This window comes from Erpetoichthys calabaricus, chromosome 7 (genome assembly GCF_900747795.2).
Source record: "Erpetoichthys calabaricus chromosome 7, fErpCal1.3, whole genome shotgun sequence".
Lineage (NCBI taxonomy): Eukaryota > Metazoa > Chordata > Cladistia > Polypteriformes > Polypteridae > Erpetoichthys > Erpetoichthys calabaricus.
The window spans coordinates 149,806,683-149,819,671 of NC_041400.2; the positions used below are offsets into that span (position 1 = coordinate 149,806,683).

General features: G+C 39.1%; 1 protein-coding gene across 1 annotated transcript in view; it reads left to right on the plus strand.

Moving 5' to 3' along the window:
- Positions 1-3,705, plus strand: part of dapk1 (death-associated protein kinase 1) — a 219,140-nt gene extending 215,435 nt beyond the window's left edge. The window contains exon 26 of the mRNA XM_028805545.2: positions 1,454-3,705. Coding sequence (XP_028661378.2) covers positions 1,454-2,695 — 1,242 coding nt within the window. The 3' untranslated portion in view covers positions 2,696-3,705. The remainder of the gene's footprint in view (positions 1-1,453) is intronic.
- Positions 3,706-12,989: the final 9,284 nt, after the last annotated feature.

Below are 12,989 nucleotides of genomic sequence, written 5' to 3' on the forward strand. Positions count from 1 at the left end.
CAAAATGGAGAATTAACATTACAAAGCAAACAAAGGAAAACAAAATATTATTGCTTCCCTGGGTCTGCTTACACAGGTCTTGGAAGTGGACTGCCTCTCTTAGTTCCTCATTTGTGAAACATCACAAAGTACCCTTTTTATTTATTATCTTGTCTGTCTCTGTCACAGCTCTAGTCTGTTTAACTATTCTCAGTTAGACACTGTCCTGAATTCTCTTTTCAACTCTGGAATAAAAATTGCCATGAGACATGATTTTACTCTTTTCTCTAGGAATTACCTCACTGTGAAATCTTGGAATCACTTCTGGGGTTGGATGGTCTTAACTTTTGCTATAGAGACACCTGGGTAGAAATCATCAGCACTGGTCCCCCAGTTCCTCCTCTCCTGAGCTTTTAGTTGACCTTAAATTGCGTGGTCTTCAGGACAGTTCCTCATCAGCTTTCCTTAAAGAGACAGTATGCTTTAATTTCTATCAGTAGGGTGGGGATGTGCTTGTGTTTATTGAGCTGGAGGTTTATAACTGGTCTCCTGCTAGTTCTCACTGTTAAAAGGAAAGGATCAGCTTGCTGTTCCCCCCTGGGACCATGTGCAGCCTTCCATCAGCATTGCTGGTTGCCCTGTTAGGTCATCGTAGACATGTGAAAAGCTTATTGCCCTATAGCTCTTCTCCTTCTCTCCATTCTGATAATGTCTATGGACTCTCCACCTGCCAGTGTGATTCCCTGTGTTACTTTGTCTCCTGCTTCAGTGAATGTTTCCCTGCCTTGTGCCATCATAGTAGTATTCTTGCACCTGGCATCTTATGTTCTGAGCATCTGGCTGACACTTTAGGGGTTCAAGTGAAATTGGTGTTTAATTGCAGTTTCTTTGCAATACCCACAATTTTATTCATATCTCTGTCTAGCCTGTGACCTCCTAACCCACCTGCTTCACCATGTGCCCTGCTATACAACACAGCTATGGCACAAATGAGGAAGAGATCTCTTTACCATCCACCTAAACTGCTCACGTGATTGTATCAATTTTGGTAGTATAATAATTTTATTTACAGTTGAAAAAATAGCTACAGTATTGTGTAAAACAAGGAATGGGAACATCCAATTTAACAAATAGCCCAAAATGACATTATGTAAATATAAATTTCAACATTGTACCCAATAAATTGAAAAAGTAAAGTATACAAAAAATGAGCTGTACATTAGGACAGCCTTAATTAATGTAATAAATATCGTCCAAGTCTATTTTTCTCTTAGTACAATGTAAATTTAGACTGTTGTGCTAAATATAATAATCAAATGTCCACATTGTTTTAAACAAATTCATTGTGAAGTATGTATCTGTACCTGTTCACATTAGTATGTGTGTGCTGAGTCTTTGTGAGTGACTTTGATTTGACTGATTTGAACTTGAGTACATGCTTCTTTTCATACTATGCATTTGTGTCTCAAAACAGATCAACATAATGCAAAGTGAAACTGTTCAGGATGTGGTGGTTCTTGATCCAAGATGGCTGTGCTCCATGGTGCTTGGAAAGATTCTTTCAGTTGAGAGCCCAAAAGCCATACATCATTACAGAGGCCGCTACAGAATAGAGGAAGTTCAAAATCTTGTGGTGGACAGTGATGTGGATGAACTGATTCAGATCTTAGATGCAATGGATATCTGTTCCAGAGATATAAGCAGTCCTACTATGGTGGATATTCCTGCTTTAATCAAAACCAATGGCCTGCACAGATCTTGGACTGAGGAGGATGACGAAGAGGATACCTTAATTTATGGAGGGATTAGAATAGTCCCAGTTGAGCACCTTACCCCCTTCCCTTGTGGCATTTTTCATAAACTTCAGGTAAATCTCTGTAGGTGGAGTCACCAACAGAAGCCAGAAGGAGATGAAATCAGGCTGTGGACTAATGGATTAAAGCTGTCACATGGAGGAGCAGAAGTAATGGTATTGTTGGTCAACAATGGGCAAGGCATTGAGATTCAAGTTAGAGGAACAGAAACAGAAAAGATTAAGTGTTACATGCTCCTAGATTTAATTTGCAGCATTATTGACAATCTGTTGACAGCAACACTTCCAGGGCTTCTTACTGTCAAACACTACCTGAGTCCCCAGCAACTGAGAGAGCATCATGAGCCAGTAATGATTTACCAACCACGGGATTTCTTCAGGGCGCAGGCCCAAAAGGAAACATTCCTTACCAACACAATGGGTGGCTACAAAGAAAGCTTTAGTAGTATTCTTTGCTTTGGGTGTGTAGAGGTATATTATCATGGAAGCCTTGGAATGGATATACATATATCGGACATTAGCCTTTTGGCTAGACGAAAACTTAGTCGCCTTTTGGACCCACAGGACGCAATGGGCAAAGACTGGTGCCTCTTGGCTATGAATTTAGGTCTGACTGATCTTGTTGCAAAGTACAGCACAGGCAATGGAACTCAGCGGGACAACAAGTTCCATCTCAGTCCTACAAGTATTCTGATTGAGGAGTGGAGCACTAGTCCTGACAGCACAGTCGGTGCTTTTATGTTAAAATTAAGAGAGCTGGGACGCAGGGATGCAGCAGACTTTCTCTTAAAATCATCGACTGTTTTCAAAGTTAGCCCTGAAGTGTATGGACAAGAATCGTACTCCTCAAACTGCAATGGAGGCACATCCTATAATTCCATTAGTTCAGTTGTGTCCCGATAATTTTTATGAACATAGATGAAAAGATCAAGTGCAATCTCAGTGGAATTCAATGATTTTAACTTGTAATTTTTTTAACAGCAAATGTTAAACCTTTGTGGAGTTTTCAAGGGAATTAACTTATTTCATACGTTTTGTGCCCTCCTATAACTTCAGCTTTTTTTTTTTTAACTGTAATATTTATTTTCTGTTTCTACTACACCCTGTTTTAATGAAGGAAATCTTACAGCAGTTCTCTTTATATACAGTACTTGAATGCAATGCTAAACAAACACTGCCAGTTTTGATACTTGTACTTCTTTTCTCTGGGTGTGCTTTTTAAAACAAAAATGGTCCAGGCACATGTTTGATCTGTTAGTAAATGGAGTATTAAATTCATGTTTGGTAATGCGTGTTTAGTGAGAAATGCAAGTTACCAAAAGGAACAGAAACAAAAAAGGCAGAGCAGTTCTAATTGCTGTTCTGTATGTGAGACACATGCGAGTGCCTTTTAATTGTGATGGTTTGCTGGGCCAGTCAACCATCTTTTAACATTAAAGTTCTCTCCTGTCCCATCCACGTACTGCTCTTATGTTTTTAAACAATTAGGGTGTTTACGGAACCGCTTTCTGTGCTTTGCAGAAATTACAGTTGTTTTTAATTATTTTATCAGTTTCCTATTTTTGCTATTGTTTATTGAAACAAATATTTAATACATTATACATTTTATGTAAAGTATACATATAAATCAAACCATTTAAAAAATTTTTATACGTGTCAATATAAATTGTGATATTTTTCTTTTAAACTGTCTAAATTTGTTTTTTGGCCACATTTCCAAGGTACTCAAGGGAAGGGAAAAAGGGAAGAGTTTTATTTAAATATGTACAGTAATTACTTTGCACAGAACATTTTGTTTATTTATATATACTGTTCTTTAGGCATGTCATGGAATGCTTTGCCCTTAATACTTTCATAAAGTGTATAGAGTAGCACCCTTTTTTATAATAAATTGTTTACATGCTTTTTTGCTACCTTTTTTGCCTTAAATTACATTTCTTTGTAAGTGAAAGGAACAAACTGTCCAATGTGCCGTGGCATGTGAACAGTCACTGTGGTTCTTAGCTTGCACACAGGTGATGTGAGTGAACTTTGCAATTTCTAGTAATGACGGTAGGGATAAAGTGATACAGGTTTAGGTTTTCATATTGCTGAATGTGGGGTGATCAAGACAATACAGTGCTGATAGACAAGTCTAATGATGATACCTTTTCTTTATATAGTAAAGGTCGTGTCTACTTCAGTGTTGAGGTGGGGTGTTGCAAAGTTCTCCCAGGTTTTTAAAAACTTTTCAAGCACTAGAATGCAAGGGCAAGGACAAGTAACAGAGGAGGGGATGCTCCTCCCTGTTAACACTTTTCGTAAAATTCGCCTTAATCCTGCACTTTTTTATGCATGTTTTATTTCTTTATTGTACGTATAGTTTGTGGATGCAGCTGACTCGAATTGTATGGATTTGGATTAATTTTTACAGACTTTACCTTGACTGGGATCAACTGAATCTGTGGACCATGGAATGAGACCTACGAACATTTCTTTGTACCTGACGATCTAGGAGCCTGGGATGATCTGTCTCCTTGATTATAGTTTCTATGCTGGTCTGCTCCTAATTCATTTTATTGTGTTTTATGACTAAGAACTGATCTGATGTTCACACCACCTGGCTTGTGGCTTTGGGGTAATCAAGCCTGTAATACCCAGCGTTACTTGTTTGTGGCTGTATATTGGAACCTCCAAATCCTGCTACCTCTTCCTGCTATGTTTTCTATTGCTTTGCTTTGCTTTGCTTTTCTATCTATCTATCTATCTATCTATCTATCTATCTATCTATCTATCTATCGATCTATCGCCACTCATCTGCTCCACCGCAACCACCCGTCTCACCGGCTCCACTGTGCTGCTTCTCCACTGCTATCAGATAAGTATTGCTCAGTATCATGCTAAAATACTCTCGTGACAAACTTCTTCATATTAAACAGTTTGTCCAGAGCAAATGGTGTGACTGGAATATCCTAAAAGACAATGGTATTTTGCGGCGCCTGAAAAATGTACATCACGGGTCAGGTCACCGCCACTGCCGGGCTGCGAATAAAAAGATCACAGGCAGCATTTGCTCAGGAATAAGCCGTCCTACTCATGGCCTTGGAAATAGAAGTGTTAGTGTGCCAAATTTACAGTATGTGAAAATAAATTCTGGCCACGGCTCTGTGCAAAAAGAAGCCTCATTAACTAATATTGCACTGTTTAATTCGAGATCTCTTAATGGCAAAGCATTGGTGCTGTCAGAATTCATCATTGACACCAAACTTGATATTCTGTGTTTAACTGAGACTTGGCAAAAACTGAATGAATTTACGTCTCTCACGGGGTGACACCACCTGATTTCACTTTCCTCACAGAGCCTCTTAGGTCAAGACAAGGTTGAGGACTTACAGTAATTGTCAGAGTGGAGTTAAATATCTAACGAATCCCAATTGACTGTCCATTGTCTTTCGAGTGTCTGGCTCTTAAACTAATAACGGAATCAGGTCCTGTCTTACTCATTGTTCTTTATCGTCCTCCAAAATACAATACATCCTTCTTATCTGATCTGACTGAACTATTAACCCACTTAAGTTCCTTTTCCCAGAGAGTCATTCTTCTTGGTGATTTCAACATCCATATTGACATCCCCACAGCTAAACTGAGAAATGAATTCCTATCCTTACTGGACTGTTTTGACTTGACACAACATGTTGATTTTCCACCCACTCTGGCGGTCATATATTGGATCTGATCTGCACATCTGGATTATCTGTTGCCAACACTTATAGCACTGATTTGGGACTCTCTGACCATAAAGCAGTATTTTTCACTGTCTCATTACCTCTCCCCTCTCTTATCTGTAAACAACAAATTTCTTACAGAAACCTTAAAAATATCTGCCCCTCTATCCTTTCTGGATCCATTTCTGTTCTTTTACTGTCTGCACCTATTCCGTCAACACTAGATAGTCTTGTTGACCACAATAACTCAGCCCTTTATTCAGCATTAGATAAAACATAAGGAGGTTTCCTTTAAACGTTCAGTTCCTTGGTATAATTCAGAATTGTGATCTATGAAAGCAGCTGGCCGACGCCTTGAGAGAATGTTGCGTAAGTCTGGCCTCACTCTGCACATCCAGGCTTTCTCTGACCACCAAAGAGCTTACAGAGAAGCACTAACTTCTGCCAAGAACACCCATTATGGCAGAATAATAGAAAGTGGCCACGATAACCCAAGGGTTTTGTTCTCTGTAGTTAATAAATTACTCGAACCCGCATCTTGCCCAACTACCTCTTCTACTGAAGTCTGTGAGAAATTCTGCTTTGTAAGATGAGGCCGACTACTTGTGTACTGGACCCCATCCCCACCACACTACTTAAATCCTGCCTTCATGCCATAATCCCAACTGTTACAACAATAATAAACTCATCTCTTGACACTGGCTCTGTGCCGCTCGCTTTTAAAATCGCTTCTGTAACCCCAATGTGAAAATAGTCTGGTCTTGATGCTGACAATCTTAACAATTTACAACCTATTTCCCACTTACCTTTCCTGTCAAAAGTTCTTGAGCGTGTTGTAGCTTCCCAACTCACCAATTACTTGACCTCTAATAACTTGACGGAACCCTTTCAGTCTGATTTCAGGGCGCGGCACAGCTGTGAAACTGCTCTGCTAGAGGTAACCAATGATTTGCTTATGGCAGCAGACTATGGACAAACCAGCCTATTAATTCTTTATTAATTTTTATTGTAATCATTCCATACAAAGAGATCAATTTATAACCCAACAAAATTGAAGACAAATCAAACCACACCCCTGAGAAGGAGAGCTTAGCCGAAGGAGAATTGTTTAGGCTTCTTAATAAGGCAACAATAAACTAAAGAAAGGGAGAAATAAATATCTATGTAAATAAGAGATGGAGAAGGGAATTAAATGTGGTAATAGTTATTTCTCTTATTCTAAAATAATATTGATTAAATCCTGCCAGGTTTTGAAAAAATTCTGTACAGATCCTCTAACTGAGAATTTGATTTTTTCCAATTTCAAATAATATAAAACATCGGTTTCCCACTGACTTATCAGAGGAGAGTTAGGATTCTTCCAATTTAACAGAATAAGTCTGCGTGCCAAAAGTGTAGTGAATGCAATCACCGTTTGCTTGTCCTTCTCCACTTCAAGTCCGTCTGGAAGAACACCAAACACAGCTGTTAGTGGGTTAGGAGGGATTGTGATACCAAGGCTGTCTGAAAGGCACTTAAAAATTTTGGTCCAAAATGATGTTAATTAGGTGCAGGCCCAAAACGTGACCCAGTGAGGCAGGAGCTTGGTTGCAGCGTTCGCAGGTTGGATCTTGCCCTGGAAACATTTTGGACAGTTTTAAGCGAAACAGATGAGCTCGATATATAATTTTTAGTTGAATAATTCTATGCATTGCGCATATGGAACTCAAGTGAATTCTCTGCTTTGCTACCTTCCGATCCTTTTTTGATATATTGATTAAGAGATCTTCTTCCCAATGTCCTCTTGGATCTTTGAAAGGTAGGGACTCTAATAAGATTTTATATAATGCGGAAATGGTGTTTAATTCCGAAATTGAGCAGTATTTTTTCCAGCATTGTGGAGGGTGTGAGGTGGGGGAAATCGAGCAATTTCTGTTTAACAAAATTTCTAATTTGAAGATAGTGAAAGAAATGTGTAGCTGGGAGGTTGAATTTTGAACGTAATTGTTCAAAAGATGTAAATATGTTGTCTATATAAAGATCTCTGAGCATTTTAATCCCAAAACTTTTCCAGGTATTAAAAACTGGATATGTTTGCGAGGGTTGAAAGAGGTGGTTCTCTTGCAGAGGTGCCACAGATAAAAGATTTTCCATCTTAAAATGCTTCCTATTAATTCTATTAGACCTCAGTGTGGCATTTGACACTCCGGTCAGACATGACATTCTACTGTCCAGAATGGAGAACATGCTGGGTATCTCTGGCAGTGGTTCAAGTCCTATCTGAGTGATAGGCAAAAGTTTGTTAGTCTTGGCAACAGCAGATCCAGCTCAGCGCCAGTCATACAAGGTGTTCCACAGGGCTCTGTCCTCGGTCCTCTTCTCTTCTGTATTTATATGCTTCCCCTTGGCCATATTATTCATAGCTTTGGACTGGGTTATCATTTTTATGCAGATGATACTCAACTCTATTTCAATGTTAAAAGAAGTTTTCTCAGCTCACAACTTGCCTCAATGACATTAATACCTGGATGGAGCAGAACTTTTTTTAAATTAAATTGGAACAAAACTGAACTCCTGCAAATTGGGACTAAAGTGCAACTTAATAAAATGAACTCCTTCCCAGTCTATCTTGGCAGTGATCTCATCAGACCTGCCTCTACTGTAAAAAATCTTGGTGTCATTTTTGATTCCTCCCTCTCTTATTCCGCCCACATAAATCGCATTAAGAAACATTCTTACTTTCACCTCCGTAACATATCCCGTGTTCGCTCCTTCCTCTCCTTCTCTAATGCTGAGAAACTTGTCCATGCTTTTATCACATCCCGCATCTATTATTGTAATTCCCTACTGGCAGGTGCCCCTTCTAATCTTCTATCACAGCTCCAGCTTATTCAAAACTCAGCTGCAAGAGTCCTTACTCGGACCAGCAGCAGCGAGCACATCACACCCATCCTGCTCCGTCTTCACTGGCTCCCTGTGTTTTACAGAATCGAATATAAAATCCTACTAGTAACCTACAAAGCCTTAAATAACCTCGCACCAAACTACATCAGTGACCTCCTCCATCACTGTGTGCCTGTCCGCCCACTAAGGTCCTCTGATTCTGGTAATCTTGTTGTGCCTCACACTAATCTACACTCCATGGGTGACAGGGCCTTCAGCTGTATAGCGCCCAGCCTCTGGAATGACCTACCGAAATTAATCAGGTCAGCTGACTCCATGAATTCTTATAAAAAACAACTCAAAACTCATCTGTTCAGGAAGGCTTTTAGCTCTACTTGACTTTATTACCCTTCTCTCAGTTTACCTCTCTGTCAAGATGCTCATGTAACCTGTGTGTGTGTGCGAGACCATCAATTATGTTGTCTGTTAGGCTTTTCTCTGAATTCACTATCTTACTCTATTTATTTATCTGGTTTAGTACAATGCTATATACTGTATACCCTGCCGTTCTTAAACTCTGTGAAGTGCCTTGAGCATGGGAAATGCGCTATATAAATAAAATGTATTATTATTATTAAGGAGCTGAAACAGATAAATGCAAGAAGTTAGCAGCCTTAAAATGTGGCACTGTTAGACACTATGGGCAGCAAACCAACCTGCATGGAAGAGCTTGGAAAAAATGAAAAAGAGCAGCATTTGCTTCTCAGTGGCTTGCTGTGCCCGGTAAGTTATAAAGTGTAGTTGATTTTGTTAGATGTTCAAAGAGAGTGTAACACAACTGCAATACTAATTTACAGACCATCAGAGACTAAATTTGGCAGCCCTTTTCTTGACTTGGCTACAAATTCTGATCATATAGTATTGATGGGGAATTTTAATGTTCACCAGTAGGAAATGTCTTACTTGCTGGCTCCACTCTGGAGGGTTTTGCTACATTAATTATGTTTGGTTTTTTTGCCCAAGTTATCCCAATCATACCTTAGTTCTAATTTTTACTTGTGAGATTCAAAGTTTAAGTATTACACCACTAAATAAAGTGGTCTCTGATCACTACTTAGTCGCATTTAACCTTTTCCAACCCATACCAATAAAATCTTAGATACACTCAGTAAGAATTTTGTGGATATTTTATAAAACTCCAAATTAATTATTGGGAACAATATAAATGAGCTGACATCATGCAACTTTGAAAGAGGCCATATGTTCAGTAGACCCTCATAAAACAAAGGTGATTAAAGCACATAGGAACTCGCCCACGACTAATGAAAATACATGTACTCTTAAAGTGCCACAAACCAATGCGTAGGTGGAGAGCAGCAAGATTACAGGTCTCCTAAACAGCTTTAAATGGTAGTGAAATAGACACCCATCCTGGCCTGCTTGGATTCTGACTCTTATTTCTATTCCATATTCATTGGTAAGAACAAAATCATTCTCATGTACTGTTTAGACAGACAGATAGCTAGAACTTTTTGTCCCGAGGGGGAAATTTAGCTTTCTACAGAAGCTCTTTAAATAAATAAATACAGAAATAGATAAAGAATGACTAAAAACAAAAAATTCAAAAGAAAGAAAAGTTCTGACTTGGCTGTCACAGTGAGGTTTTATGCAGATGTATAAAAGGAGCCCCACAGTAACATTTCTTGACACACATCTGCTGAATAATTTGTTGCCTTGAAGTCCTCTGTGTTAGTCAGAGAGAGGATGTGCAGCATTGGTCATAATGGCACTCAGTTTTGTTTTCATTCTCTACTTTGCTTCGACCTCCAGGGTGTCCCGAGTGAGTCCTATAACTGAGCTTGCCCTTTTAATTAGCTTGTTGATTTGATTGGCCTCTTTTGAAGTGATGTCACCAGCCCGCCACACAACAGCATAGAAAATTGCACTGGCCAGAAGAGTCGCTAATATGAAAAATATAAGCTCTGAACCTCTGTGCAAAACAAGTCCCAATGAAAATAGGGAAAAACTCGATAGCTGTTATTGCAACACATATTCTTAATATTATTAATAAATTATTATTGACTCAGATAATATCTAAAGCACTTAAAGTATAAAGACTACAGTTTAAAAAAAGAACCCAAAATATAATTAATAATGACAAAATGTCCATCCATCCATTTTCCAACCCGCTGAATCCAAACACAGGGTCACGGGGTTCTACTGGAGCCAATCCTAGCCAACACAGGGCACAAGGCAGGAACCAATCCCGGGCAGGGTGCCAACCCACCGCAGATGACAAAATGTTAATATGTCAATTCATAAAAGACCCAAACATGTTTGCTAATTATCTCAATAAATTAGAATATCATCGAGAAGTTAATTTATTTCGGCAATTCAATTCAGTAATTCAATTCAAAAAGTGAAACTTGTATAGACTACTCACAGAGTGATTATATTTCAAGCGTTTTATTTCTTTTAATTTTGCTGATTATGGCTTACAGGTAATGAAAACTCAAAATTCAGTATCTCAGAAAATTAGAATATTACATAAGACCAATAAAAAAAGATTTTAATACAGAAATGTTGGCCTACTGAAAAGTATATCCATGTACACACTTAATACTTGGTTGGGGCTCCTTTAGTATGAATTACTGCATCAATGCTGTGTGGCATGGAGGCGATCAGCCTGTGGCACTGCTGAGGTGTTATGGAAGCCCAGGATGCTTTGATAGTGGCCTTCAGCTCATCTGCATTGTTGGATCTGGTGTCTCTCACCTTCCTCTTGACAGTACGGTCAGGCGAGTTTGCTGGCCAATCAAGCACACTGATACCATGGTCATTAAACCAGGTATTGGTACTTTTGGCAATGTGGGCAGGTGCCAAGTTCTGCTGGAAAATGAAATCAGCATCTCCATAAAGCTTGTCAGCAGAGGGAAGCATGAAGTGCTCTAAAATTTGCGCTGACTTTGGACTTGATAAAACACGTTGGACCAACACCAGCAGATGACATGGCTCCCCATATCATCACTGACTGTGGAAACTTCACACTGGACCTCAAGCAACTTGGATTCTGGGCCTCTCCACTCTTACTCCAGACTCTGGGACCTTGATTTCCAGATGAAATGCAAAATTTACTTTCATCTGAAAAGAGGACTTTGGACCACTGAGACAGTCCAGTCCGTTTTCTCCTTGGCCCAGGTAAGACGCTTCTGACGTTCAGGATTGGTTTGACACAAGGAATGCTGTGACGGTTGTAGTCCACGTCCCGGATACGTCTGTGTGGTGGCTGTTGAAGCACTGACTCCAGCAGCAGTCCACTCCTTGTGAATCTCCCCCAAATTCTTGAATGAGCTGTGCTTCACAATCCTCTCAAGGCTGCGGTTATCCCTGTCGCTTGTGCTCCTTTTTCTCCATTTTTTCCTTCCACTCAACTTTGCATTAATATGCTTGGATACAACATCCTGTGAACAGCCAGCTTCTTTAGCAGTGACCTTTGTTTCTTGTGGAGGGTGTCAGCGACTATCTTCTGGACAACTGTCAAGTCAGCAGTCTTCTCCATGACTGTGTGGCCTACTGAGCCAGACTGAGAGACCATTTAAAGGCTCAGGACACCTTTGCAGGTGTTTTGGGTTCATTAGCTGAATGGAATGGGACACCAGGAGTCTACAATATTGAACTTTTTCACAATATTCTAATTTTCTGAGATACTGAATTTTGGGATTTCATTTGCCATAATCATCAAAATGAAAAGCATGCATGAAATATATATCGCTCTTTGTGTAATGAATCTGTATAATATATGGCTCACGTTTTCAATTGAATTACTGAAATAAATTAACCTTTCGATGATATTCTAATTTATTGAGATGCACCTATTTCAAAGATAACCTCTCACCTTACACATTAGAGTTTACTTGAGAAGTTCCAGTGTGGCTTTCACTCTGGTCACAATACACAAACCACACTTACTTTAGAACATTGGAACAATCTAGATCAGGGGTGCCCACACTTTTTTGGCTTGCGAGCTACTTTTTAAATGACCATTTCGAAATGATCTACCTACATTAAAAATGCTATATAATATACTGTATATATAATATATATATATATATATATATATATATATATATGAGTATACTTTATACATAAAATATATGTTGTTGTTCCTTGTATAACTGAATAACCCTTATGGCACAAAAACAATTCAATACATTTATGGTCACTAAATTTGGATTTAATAATCTTAATGTGGGAAAAGGCTGACTCACATAAATAAGTAGAGCCGAATAATGCAGTCAAGGAGGTAGCACATTTCCTCATGTTTGGGTACTTTTCCTCTGTGAGTAAGTTCCAAAACTGTCTAAGAGCCCCAGACTTCAGCTGAATGTCATCCTGTAGTGTCAAAATCTCATCCTCCACTGTAGAGGAGCTTTAGGTGAAACAGTGTTGCAATTTTTGATGAGGGTGAATCACCCTCAACATCTTCCCTAAATGGATAGCACTTAAATGTAGTGATTGGCTCAAGTAAAGCTGAGTCTTGAAACCATCTGTCAAAGTCTGACAGACAATTTTCAATCTGCTCTGTGTAGTGTATGCTGTCAAGTTGCGCACACGCCTTCCATTGCGTCTCC